Genomic DNA, 13,797 nt, shown 5'->3' on the forward strand with positions numbered 1-13,797 from the left:
ACACTGTACTACACTATACTATACTACACTATACTACACTATACTACACTACACTGTACTACACTACACTATACTATACTACACTACACTACACTGTACCACACTACACTACACTATACTACACTACACTACACAATACTACACTATACTACACTATATTACACTACACTACACTGTACTACACTATACTATACTACACTACACTGTACTACACTATACTACACTACACTATACTATACTACACTACACTATACTGCACTACACTACACTATACTACACTATACTACACTACACTACACAATACTACACTACACTACACTATACTATACTATATAGTTTTAAGTATCGTTGTTAATATCCTACATGGTTTAGTAAACCTACAGATTTGTGCTGTAATTCTTCAAAAGATTCCCTAGTTCTCTCAGCCATCTTCATCTCAGTAGGAAAGTACTCCATTAGTAATCCATTATTGCTTTAACTCTCAACACACTGTGCTGAGCTCACAATCATCACCATCAGTTATTAAGTTGCTTATATGAATGTAAACTTATGATAAGAATATCATAAAAACAATATGGACACACACACATGCTCACACACACACACACACACACACACATGCACACACACAGGCACACACGCCCTCACACACATACACACACACATTCACACGCACTCTCACATACACACACACAAACGTGTACACACACACGCACATACACACACACACACACGTGTGTACACATACACATACAGGCTTTTATGAGTGGATTGTCATTTGCCCTATAAAACCAATAACTTCAAAACCTTCAGACTTCCTGTAAACACTGCTGCACTGTGTAGAACACATGTTATATGAAAAAGTTCAGGGTTTAAATATGAAACTGTTTTTAATAAGAAATTATGATTAAATAATTAATGGTTCAAATTCACTAAGATTGGCTTTTTAACAAGAACACATTGTGTTGGAGGTTATTGAAGTATAATCAGAGTGAATCCACATTGTGGTTACTTTTGCTCTTTCAGCAAGTCCAGGATGTGCATTAGAAAACACATGCACGCACACACACACACACACACACACACACACACACACACACACACACACACACACACACACACAAAGTAACAACTGACATCATAAGTCTATTCACATAGAAGTAAAATCATTGATACACCACAGTAGTGTGTGTGACGGCTTGTTAACAAAGCTTTACTAAAACACTAACACGAATACACACTGAACACTGAACACACACTGCAGCAGCACAGGAAATGCACAAGCACTGGAACCTCAGCATCAGCAATATCACAATCAGAAAGGATTTCTCGGTATATTTAAAGCCAGACATTTTCTATTATCTAATCTATAAAGACTAAATAAGAGTCTGAATCAGTCTTAAATCTGAATCAAGTCAAAACTCATCTGGATGAATAGAGTTTTGTGGATCACCAAACGTAACTTTTATATATTTACATATGTTCTTCATCTGCATGTACAATGGAAATAAAAATCCAGACAAAAATCTGTACTCAGACAAATGACAGGGTCAAGATGGGGTTGAAACTGCTGGTTTAAAAGATGAAGGTATTACAGTTAAGGGAGGAGCTGAATATTGTTAAAAGGGGTTTGTTTGGAAGTATTTGTTTAAGCAAAGTCTTAACATTACTTAATGTGACTGCTGTTTAAACAGGGATCTAAAAGCAAAACAAATATTTACAAATGATTCTCTGAGTTAAACTTGAGTCAGAGAAATGGATGATGAAAAGTTTCTTGTTTTTGTTAGCATGGTGTCACTGTGGTGTCTGGGACATTAATACGTAACTTAACACACTGTATTTAACATATATGGTTTTAATGACTGTGGTCATGTTTTTCAGCAGAGAGAGGAGTGTGATGTCCCGACAGAGCTGGGGGTTCTCCTCTTTACGTCTAAAGAGTAAGTAATCCCAACACACTTCTCACACACATTAACCAGGAAATTAGAAAAATGTAAAAATACAATGATAGATCATCAGAAACACTCTACTGAATCACATCACCTTCATGTCTCATCCCTGACCTGTATTTTATTCAGGTAAACGGACGTCAGAGGACAATGTGTTTCAGAGGAGAGGGAGACTCTTTTCTTCTCTTAGGGAGGATCGCAGACAGAGTGAGTGTTGTGGTGACTGCTGACGTGATCAGCTCTGAGATCACAAACACCGTCCCCTTGTCTGAAATCAGCCACATGATTATCTCTACAAACGGTCACATGACATCACCAGCCAAAATAAATGGAAAAAATATTAAATTATTCACAAATTAGCAAGAAATAAAAATCAGTTTTTAAATATATGAAGCTGGGTATAATTACATCACTGCAGTAGCTCACTCACTCACTCACTCATTTTCTACCACTTATCCGAACTACCTCAGGCGTCATTGGGCATCAAGGCAGGATACACCCTGGACGGAGTGCCAACCCATCACAGGGCACACACACACACACTCTCATTCACTCACACAATCACACACTACGGACAATTTTCCAGAGATGCCAATCAACCTACCATGCATGTCTTTGGACCGGGGGAGGAAACCGGAGTACCCGGAGGAAACCCCCGAGGCACGGGGAGAACATGCAAACTCCACACACACAAGGTGGAGGTGGGAATCGAACCCCCAACCCTGTTCGAACCCTGTTGGAGGTGGGAATCGAACCCCCAACCCCCAACCCCTGTGTGAGGTGAATGTGCTAACCACTAAGCCACCGTGACCCCCACTGCAGTAGCTGAATGGGTAAAAAAAGCTAGCTAGTTATTTGCAGAGTCACTTGAGAAGGTTTGCTCAGTATGGTCCATAATGGTCTACCACCACTGGGAGATAATAACAAAGCTACTTGCTTCATACAGAAAAAGAGAGAAACGTAAATAAAATCAAGCTAATAAACAGAAACAGTTGCACATGCTAATATCCATGTTATTTACTTTTTCTCTCTTTCTGTCTGAACAGAACTGTCCAGCGTTTCTGAAGATGGCGGTGCTGCTGAAGGAGGAAACCAAAACATCTCCATTGAGAGAGAAACGAAGATAACTAAAGGTAAAACAACATTACCCACAATTCACCTGGTGCGTGAAATTTGTGAATAATCCTTAAAGTGTTGATGGTGATTTACTTAATGGTGATTTATCAGTCAGATTTACTTAATTAGCAAGCCAGCAATGATAGCTAACAAGCTTTGATTAAAGAGCTGTGATGATTTAGAAGAAGCATTTATTTAGTCACTTAACACCAGCTAACATTAGTTAAGACTTTGTGTGTTGATGAATAAACACAGGTACATCAGCATAGGGACTTACACTAGCTAACGGCATGGAATCAGGAGAGCTAATGGATGGAGGTGTTCATTAAGTAAAAATAAATTAATAGATTTTAAAGTTAATACACTGTAGCTCAGTTTATTAGCTTATTTTATTTATTATATATAATAAAACTTTTGCTAACTAAAGTGTCCCAGAAGCTTGCACTAGTTTGCTACATTAGCCTTCAGTTTCAGTACAAAATTAAAGACCAAACACAAATATCACACGTGTCCATGTCCTGGCTGAAGGCCATCATTACGCTTAAAAAGCAAACACCACGTTTTGGCTGTTCATTCCCATGAATCAAACTCTCATATCCGATTCAGTGATTCAGTATCGAATGAGGATTCGGCTCAATGATTCTGAGTAAAAGCACGCTTTCTCGTTCGTTTTGTACCTGTTCAAAGCGCCACGGAGCAGTTAAAGCAGTGCGTTATAGAGCGTCCTAATGAGGACTTTATACTGCACGTTAGATTCCATCATCAGGATCCTGAAGCTTTAATCCGTGCGGAATAAAACTGAAACAAGAACAAAAATATGAACGGATTTGGATTCCAGAAACTGAGAAGTGCAAAGGGGAAGAAAAGTGAATGTAAACACCGGCGTAGTGAGTATTCACTGTTATACTTAACACTGGTATACTTAACACTGGTATACTTAACAATCTTACACTTAACACTGTTACACTTAACACTGTAACACTTAACACTGTAACACTGGTATACTTAACAATCTTACACTTAACACTGTTACACTTAACACTGTAACACTGTTACACCTAACACCGTAACACTGTTACACTTAACACTGTAACACTGTTACACTTAACACTGTAACACTGTTACACTTAACACTGTAACACTGTTATACTTAACACTGTAACACTGTTATGCTTAACACTGTAACACTGTTATACTTAACACTGTAACACTGTTACACTTAACACTGTTACACTGTTACACTTAACACTATTACACTTAACACTGTAACACTGTTATACTTAACACTGTTACACTTAATACTGTTATACTCAACAATGTTATATTTAACACTGTTACACTTAAGACTGTTATACTCAACATTGTTATACTCAACACGGTTAAACGCAACACGGTTACATGTAACACTGTTACACTTAACACTGTGCTTTACACACAACCACATTAACACTGTGTACAGCTACATTATTAACAAGGAGATAGAACAGGATATTGATTTTGTGAGCTTAATAACGCGTTATAACTCATGAACACATTATAATTCTATATTAATTACAGCTGTATTATATTGTAATACACACTGTGAGTTTACTCAGTGCTGTAGAGAAGCCCAGGGTCAGATGGACACTTTATACACCAGAAGTCTGTTAAACATTAACCTGAAGATCCAGATGATAATCCATTAGAGCTTCACATCATCTCTATAGGCACAGAGTTCAGAAATTATTATAAAATTTGTACTTTGTATGGATTTTTTTATTGAATTTCATTTTCTATATTTATTTATTTATTTCTTTATAAAAATTGCTTTCATTTCTAGATCAGTTTCAGTTCATGTCCTTATAGTGATAACATGGAGGTTGTTGTGACCAACACTGTCGAGGAGCTTCTGAGATGTTTAGGAGATGTTAATAATGGTAGACTCCAATGAACCTCAATTTAATGAGTCACATCACAAACTGAGGATGTAGGAGATCTGCTGCAAAGTCATTTTTATACACAAGTTCTGGGAAAGTGTGTGAATTTAAATCTGAGTGAATTTAAGTCTGAGTGAATTTAAGTCTGAGTGAATTTAAATCTGAGTGAATTTAAATCTGTGTGAATTTAAATCTGAGTGAATTTAAGTCTGAGTGAATTTAAATCTGAGTGAATTTAAATCTGAGTGAATTTAAGTCTGTGTGAACTGGAAACTCACCTGTCATAAAAGATAAAACTTCTCTTTGACTTGAGATAAACAACATAGTCTGTGATTAAAAAAAACAGACCTAAAGCTGCATTTAATTCAAACGTTAGAGCAAAAAGGTGTTCTTATAACTCTCTCTCTCTCTCTCTCTCTCTCTCTCTCTCTGTCTCTCTCTCTCTGTCTCTCTCTCTCTCTCTCTCTGTCTCTCTCTGTCTCTCTCTCTCTCTCTCTCTCTCTCTCTCTCTGTCTCTCTCTCTCTCTCTCTCTCTCTCTCTCTGTCTCTCTCTGTCTCTCTCTCTCTCTCTCTCTCTCTCTCTCTCTCTCTCTGTCTCTCTCTCTCTCTCTCTCTCTCTCTGTCTCTCTCTGTCTCTCTCTCTCTCTCTCTCTCTCTCTCTCTCTGTCTCTCTCTGTCTCTCTCTCTCTCTCTCTCTCTCTCTCTCTCTCTCTCTCTCTGTCTCTCTCTGTCTCTCTCTCTCTCTCTCTCTCTCTCTCTCTCTGTCTCTCTCTCTCTCTCTCTCTGAGCGGTGGTGAGTAATAACAGTTAATACTGAATTTTTAGGGCGTGGTCAGTTTAAAGTAAACACTTAACACTATAAACACTATAAAACTCTATAAAGGTATCAGTGTGTGTTTATGAACACTCCACAGTTACAGGAGATGGAGTTAATAATCACTACTGATAGAGAAATAGAAAAACAGCTCAACTCATTCTGAAATGTAACTTCAGTTATGTAACTCCGCCCACACATCCACCCACATGTCCCATAAAATCCCCGTGTTTATGTAGAGTTATAAACCTCACACACACTCGTTTTTCTACAATCAGAAACAAAAAACATGACGTGGTTCAATTTCTTCTCAGGTACCGTTTTCCAAGGTGAAGATGAGGAGCAGGATAAAGGAGCGATGAAGAGGCTGAGCACCATGTGGATGTCTGTTAAGGGCAAAATGAGCCGAGACAGTAAGAGAACTTACACACACAAGCACACACACACATACAAACACACAGACACACACACTCTCACACACACACACAAACTCACTCTCTCACACACACACAGACACACACTCTCACACATTCTTACACACACACTCACACACAAACTCACTTTCTCACTCACACACACACACACATACAAACACACACAGACACACACACACACTCTCACACATTCTCACAAACACTCACACAAACAAACTCACTTTCTCACTCATACACACACAAACTCACGCTCTCACACACACACACTCTCACACACACTTACACACACTCTGACACACACTCTCACACATTCTCACACACACAAGCACACACACACACATACACACACACTCTCACACACACTCTCTCACTCTCTCACACATACACACACACAAACTCAATCCCACACAGACACACTTTTGTTTAAAAATGAAACAGCTACATGCAGCGTTGTGTGTGTTGAAGTGTTTCAGAGAACTGTATGATGATTTCCTGTTTTGTCACACTTTCCTTTTTTCTTCCCTGAATATGTTTTTGCTTGTGTGTGTGTGTGTGTGATTGTGGTTGTGGTTGTGTGCACGTTCACTGCATGTTGATTTGTCTTTTTCAATGTGTGTGTGTGTATGTGTGTGAGTGGTTCTGTCAGTACGTGCAGGTGAGAGTGTGTGTGTGTGTGTGTGTGTGTGTGTGTGTGTGTGTGTGTAGGTGTTTACAGGTTACATGATTGACGGCAGGCTGGTGCAGGCTGTGTGGTTTGAAATCCATCTCAGTCTCTACATCAGTCATATCATGGAAAAAAATACTTGTTTCTGATTTGCTGGAAGGTCTGTGTCAGGACAGCTCAGGGTCTCAGCAGCAACGAGTCAGAAAAACTAGTCAGTTATTTCTGCTGATACTCAATAAACACACACACACACACACACACACACACACAGCCAGAACTGTGCAGAATAATAACTGTGTATCATGTTAGATATTTAAGGACACACACAATCGTCTCTCTGCACTGTGGGATGACGTCCTGCAGAAGACACAAGTGAAAAGGAGTGGTTTATAGTAAGTGTGTGGAAGTAACCGTAGCAACCACATCGTATCCACCGTTATTACGTAACTATTGTGTAAATAAAAGTAAGACTGTATTACACTGTAGTGCTTCACTGATCGTCACAGCTGTAAGGATGAACAGAGCTTCCACAGTGTTTTTACTTTCAGTCTTTTACTGTTTCTGTGTCACAGTAATGGATTAAAGGAACTTGACACACAGTCTCGTTTGAGAAGGTTCTCTTCACACTGTCCAGACTTAAGTTCTACACTTACGAGTGTTTGTTCTCTGACACGTTTACAGTTGCTGTGGAGTCGTTCCAGTGACATGAGAATGTCTTTGTCTGATGTTACACAGTAAGCTGGGATTTTGTTCTGACCTGCTTCTCCTCAGGGCTTCACACTGCTGTGTGTGTGTGTGTGTGTGTGTGTGTGTGTGTGTGTGTGTGTGTGTGTGTGTGTGTCTGTGTGTATGTGTGTGTGTGTCTGTGTGTGTGTCTGTGTGTGTGTGTGTCTGTGTGTGTGTGTGTGTGTGTGTCTGTGTGTGTGTGTGTGTGTGTCTCTGTGTGTGTGTCTGTGTGTGTGTGTGTGTGTGTCTGTGTGTGTGTGTCTGTGTGTGTCTCTGTGTGTGTGTCTGTGTGTGTGTGTGTGTGTGTCTGTCTGTGTGTGTGTGTGTCTGTGTGTGTGTCTCTGTGTGTGTGTCTGTGTGTGTGTGTGTGTCTGTCTGTGTGTGTGTGTGTGTGTGTGTGTGTGTGTGTGTGTGTGTGTGGAACATCAGCACTCCCTAATGTATTAGTTTACGCTCCTCCTACATTTTCACTCCCCATGTCACACTTCAGCATCGTTCAATTTAAAACAAGCTTTTTTAACATCTATGTGTGTGTGTGTGTGTGTGTGTGTGTGTGTGTGTGTGTGTGTCTGTGTGTGTGTGTGTGTGTGTGTGTGTGTGTGTGTGTGTGTGTGTCTGTCTGTGTGTGTGTCTCTGTGTGTGTGTCTGTGTGTGTGTCTCTGTGTGTGTGTGTGTGTCTGTGTGTGTGTCTGTGTGTGTGTGTGTGTGTGTCTGTCTGTGTGTGTGTGTCTCTGTGTGTGTCTGTGTGTGTGTCTCTGTGTGTGTGTCTCTGTGTGTGTGTCTGTGTGTGTGTCTGTGTGTGTGTCTCTGTGTGTGTCTGTGTGTGTGTGTGTGTGTGTGTCTGTCTGTGTGTGTGTGTCTCTGTGTGTGTGTCTGTGTGTGTGTCTCTGTGTGTGTGTCTGTGTGTGTGTCTCTGTGTGTGTGTGTGTGTCTGTGTGTGTGTGTGTGTGTGTCTGTCTGTGTGTGTCTGTCTGTGTGTGTGTGTCTCTGTGTGTGTGTCTGTGTGTGTGTCTCTGTGTGTCTGTCTGTGTGTGTGTGTCTCTGTGTGTGTGTCTGTGTGTGTGTCTGTGTGTGTGTGTCTGTGTGTGTGTCTCTGTGTGTGTCTCTGTGTGTGTCTGTGTGTGTGTGTGTGTGTGTGTGTCTGTCTGTGTGTGTGTGTCTCTGTGTGTGTGTCTGTGTGTGTGTCTGTGTGTGTGTCTCTGTGTGTGTGTCTCTGTGTGTGTGTCTGTGTGTGTGTGTGTGTGTGTGTGTGGAACATCAGCACTCCCTAATGTATTAGTTTACGCTCCTCCTACATTTCCACTCCCCATGTCACACTTCAGCATCGTTCAATTTAAAACAAGCTTTTTTAACATTTTGGTTTTTAATAAACACGAATAATTGTTGTTTTTTCAGAAATTTGCATGTAGATTTTGATCTTTAACCTTAGGTTCACATCAGCAGGTGTATCTTATAAACACCTAAAAGACAAGTTAAGAAATAAAAAAAATGTGTCGTGTAAAAATAAGATGATGATGATGAAGATCTTAATGAAGAACAAGAAGTTTATTCCAGCGTAGAAGTGACAAGATCCATGAAGTACGTTGGGTTCATCAGCGTCATTCAGAACACAGGACAAATCCTGCTCACACATTCTATACTGTTTTACTCTGTGGTTTAAATGAGGTTCTGCTTTGTGTATTGAGTGTAAGAGCTGAGTGTCTCCCAAATGTCTGGGTCACACCTTGGTATTTAGCCAGATGTCTTTAAATGTTAATCACGGTCACATAGACCTTGTCTTGGTATTGTTACAGTTATCACACAAGTGCTCACTTTAAATGTTAATCACGGTCACGTAGACCCTTTGTTCGTGGCGATCCTTGATGTCCTGCTGCCTCCCATACTAACGATTGAGTCTCGAACCTTATGATACTTGATCCTTTTTAGGAATGAGCTCTTAGATGTGCACCTTGGAGTTATCTGTAATTTCTTACAGTAAGTTAAATTAGATTAGCAAAGCAAGCTAACTGTATTAGCCTCATTCACTCACCACACACTCCAGATGCTGCTTCATTTGTCTCACATTAACAGTAAACTGCAGTAGGCTCTAATTCAGGTGGGACTGAGGAACTGAAGAAACATCACACTGCAGGCTGTAGGAGGAATCTGAGGAACTGTTTGAGACAGTTGAGATAATGTCACATCACTGTCACAGGAACTAATTTGCATAGAACTTAGATTTTATAGAATCACTTTTGTAATAGCTTTATTCCCTTATTTATTTTATTCTGATAAATGTATTTATTAGGTTAAATTGTGTCTCATACACACACACACAAGCACAGACACACACCAACACAGACACACACCAACACACACACACGCCAAAAAACACACCAACACACACACACACTAACACAGACACACACCAACACACACACACCGAAAAACACACCAACACACACACACTAACACACACACACCCACACACACAAACATATACAAGCTCACACACCCACATGTCAGCAGACTCACAGTGTTCATGTTAAAAACAGTGTAGTTTATATCACTAATGGCTGTTGGTTTTCCTCAGGAGGTCTTAAAGAGCCGGAGTCACCAGTGAGCCCAGACGCAGCTCCTGTGGATGAGCAGCAGAGAGAATTTCGCTACGCCAGCGGCCAGTTTTTCTTTGAGTATCTGGTGGTGGTCAGTCTTAAAAAAAACAAAAACGGAACATACGAGCCACAAATATCATACCAGTTCCCCAAGGTGAGACCACCCCCACTCTCTCTCACACACACACACACACACACACACACACACACACTTCTCACACATGTCTTTTTGTCTCAGAGGGATGGTTTGGTGCGTTTTCAGAAAGAGGAAGAGGAGAAGACACTGAAGGCCATCACACTCTTTTGTTTTCCAGAAGGCATTAATTGGGCTCCACTGACAGAATATTCCAGGTCCTGAGCTTTCTCTCTCAAACACACACACACACACACACACACACACACACACACACACACACACACACACACACTTACATCTCTTTGTGTTTGTGGACAGTGAGACGTTCTCCTTTGTCCTGACTGAAGTGGACGGCAGCAGGAGGAACGGTTACTGTCGCAGGCTGCTGGTGATTAAACAGCTCTAAATAACTCACCTGGATATTTATTACTTTTAGTTAATTAATAATCTCACTCACCTGGACGGATCTTACCTCTCTCTCTCTCTCTCTCTCTCTCTCTCTCTCTCTCTCTCTCTCTCTCTCTCTCTCTCTCCCTCTCTCTCTCTCTCTCTCTCTCTCTCTCTCTCTCTCTCTCTCTCTCTCTCTCCCTCTCTCTCTCTCTCTCTCTCTCTCTCTCTCTCTCTCTCTCTCTCTCTCTCTCTCTCTCTCTCTCTCTCTCTCTCTCTCTCTCTCTCTCTCTCTCTCTCTCTCTCCTCTCTCTCTCTCTCTCTCTCTCTCTCTCTCTCTCTCTCTCTCTCTCTCTCTCTCTCTCTCTCTCTCTCTCTCTCTCTCTCTCTCTCTCTCTCTCTCTCTCTCTCTCTCTCTCTCTCTCTCTCTCTCTCTCTCTCTCTCTCTCTCTCTCTCTCTCTCTCTCTCTCTCTCTCTCTCTCTCTCTCTCTCTCTCTCTCTCTCTCCCTCTCTCTCTCTCTCTCTCTCTCTCTCTCTCTCTCTCTCTCTCTCTCTCTCTCTCTCTCTCTCTCTCTCTCTCTCTCTCTCTCTCTCTCCTCTCTCTCTCTCTCTCTCTCTCTCTCTCTCTCTCTCTCTCTCTCTCTCTCTCTACCTCTCTCTCTCTCTCTCTCTCTCTCTCTCTCTCTCTCTCTCTCTCTCTCTCTCTCTCTCTCTACCTCTCTCTCTCTCTCTCTCTCTCTCTCTCTCCCTCTCTCTCTCTCTCTCTCTCTCTCTCTCTCTCTCTCTCTCTCTCCTCTCTCTCTCTCTCTCTCTCTCTCTCTCTCTCTCTCTCTCTCTCTCTCTCTCTCTCTCTCTCTCTCTCTCTCTCTCTCTCTCTCTCTCTCTCTCTCTCTCTCTCTCTCTCTCTCTCTCTCTCTCTCTCTCTACCTCTCTCTCTCTCTCTCTCTCTCTCTCTCTCTCTCTCTCTCTCTCTCTCTCTCTCTACCTCTCTCTCTCTCTCTCTCTCTCTCTCTCTCTCTCTCTCTCTCTCTCTCTCTCTCTCTCTCTCTCTCTCTCTCTCTCTCTCTCTCTCCCTCTCCCTCTCCCTCTCTCTCTCTCTCTCTCTCTCTCTCTCTCTCTCAGCCTCATGGAAATGGCGCTCGTCCGCCGGAGGCGTACTGCATCATCAGTAAAGTGGCCTGTTTCGGTCTTTTCTCAAAGGTAAAACACATTAATACAGACACACAAAATCCAAACACCATCAGTTACACATACAAACACCATAAACTTAGACAAACAAGTCTTACCAACACTGTCAAACACAACGATCACCGACAAACACCAACGTTTATTAAAAACACTGACAAAACAAACAAGCCAACGAGCAAGATGACATTTAAACAAAATCAAATTAACATTGTCCACCGCAGCCTTTGGGTTTGTTGGTGTTTGTTGGGAAATCTGGTGTTAAATAACACACACACACACACACACACACACACACAATGGTTTGATTCTTGTTTCCTTTTACACCAAAGAACACCAACAAACACCAAGACTGAAAATAGCTCAAATAAAAACCTCCAAACATTCTCCATCACCAACAAAACACTGGTTAACACCACAAACATGACTTTCAACACCAGCAGGCATGAATATTTTCCCATCTAACACCACCAACAAAATTCCCTAGCACCATCAAACACCACTGAGCACCAACTTTCTGTAATACACAATACAAAGCAACAAACACCAACACTGATGTCTTTTCATTCACAGTTTAATTATTGAATGATTGAAACTGCTTTAATTAATGTGAAGATTTCGCTCTATCAGTCATTAGATAAACAGAACGTCGATAAACTTTGATTGGTTTAGATCTTTGACGAGGTGGAGAAGCGGCGTCAGATCTCCATGGCGATGATCTACCCGTTCATGCAGAGTCTGCGTGAGGCTCCTTTTCCTGCTCCAGGAAACACTGTGCAGATCAAGAGCTTCATCCCTGACTCTGGCACTGAGGTACCAACATCTTTAAATCAAAAACACCACCAAACACTAACAAACACCAACAAACACACAAACACGGAGTCGTTTCATTAAGTCTTATTGTATGGTAATGTGTGTGATGTGTAATTCTTGTGTAATTGTTGTTAAGTTGCTGTGGTGTGAGAGGAATGTTGTGTTGTTGTAGTAATATAAAGAGCAGATCTCAGCAGCAGAATGATCAGCAGCACTGTGGACAAACACCATCAGAGAGATTAGAGGAGAAGAAAAGGGATGTGTGTAAGAATACAAACTGAAACTGCTGCCCTAAAGCAGTGTGTGAGTGCAGACAGGCAGGAACATGTCTCTCTCTCACACACACACACACACACACACACTTTAGAATTCCCCCTGAATCCCTCACTGCTTTAAATCCCATGTCTCCTCATCATCTTCATCACCATGTGTGTGTGTGTTTCTGCCTCTAGATTAAATTTTGCATGTTACGGCGTGTGTGTTTACTTTGTCTGAACTTGCCTCTAGTTTAGTGTTTCAGGCTACAGCATTCCACACACACACACAAACACACACATACACACACATACACACACACACACACACACACACACACAAACACACACACTGCCTGTGTAAAGGGTGTGTTTTTGGTCATAGTGTTTTTGGTCTGTTCAAAGCAGACTACAGATTTGTGTAGGACAAGAAAGAAGCAGGGAAATACAAACAGTGATACACAATAACACAAACAGTGATACACAATAACACAAACAGTGATACACAATAACACACACAGTGATACACAATAACACAAACAGTGATACACAATAACTCACACAGTGATACACAATAACACACACAGTGATACACAATAACACACACAGTGATACACAATAACACAAACAGTGATACACAATAACACACACAGTGATACACAATAACACAAACAGTGATACACAATAACACAAACAGTGATACACAATAACACACACAGTGATACACAAGAACACACACAATAATGCACAATAACAAACACACACACATACACACACACACACACACACACAGGGATACACAAGAACA

The 13,797-nt window shown here is 41.1% G+C and overlaps 1 protein-coding gene across 4 annotated transcripts in view; it reads left to right on the plus strand.

Moving 5' to 3' along the window:
- Nucleotides 1-13,797, plus strand: part of dennd2da (DENN/MADD domain containing 2Da) — a 29,542-nt gene that overhangs the window by 7,907 nt on the left and 7,838 nt on the right. Inside the window, exons 2-10 of one of the 4 annotated variants that reach the window (XM_060880772.1) lie at nucleotides 1,882-1,940; nucleotides 2,079-2,156; nucleotides 2,996-3,082; nucleotides 6,110-6,208; nucleotides 10,192-10,367; nucleotides 10,452-10,564; nucleotides 10,668-10,737; nucleotides 11,860-11,937; nucleotides 12,595-12,735. In XM_060880772.1, the coding sequence (XP_060736755.1) occupies nucleotides 1,898-1,940; nucleotides 2,079-2,156; nucleotides 2,996-3,082; nucleotides 6,110-6,208; nucleotides 10,192-10,367; nucleotides 10,452-10,564; nucleotides 10,668-10,737; nucleotides 11,860-11,937; nucleotides 12,595-12,735 (885 nt within the window). In that variant the 5' untranslated portion in view covers nucleotides 1,882-1,897. Of the gene's footprint in view, nucleotides 1-1,843; nucleotides 1,941-2,078; nucleotides 2,157-2,995; nucleotides 3,083-3,733; nucleotides 3,953-6,109; nucleotides 6,209-10,191; nucleotides 10,368-10,451; nucleotides 10,565-10,667; nucleotides 10,738-11,859; nucleotides 11,938-12,594; nucleotides 12,736-13,797 lie in introns of those variants that run through there. The other 3 variants (XM_060880773.1, XM_060880771.1, XM_060880774.1) reach the window with 3 other exon arrangements.

The sequence above is a fragment of the Tachysurus vachellii genome, chromosome 11, assembly GCF_030014155.1.
Source record: "Tachysurus vachellii isolate PV-2020 chromosome 11, HZAU_Pvac_v1, whole genome shotgun sequence".
Classification (NCBI taxonomy): Eukaryota; Metazoa; Chordata; class Actinopteri; order Siluriformes; family Bagridae; genus Tachysurus; species Tachysurus vachellii.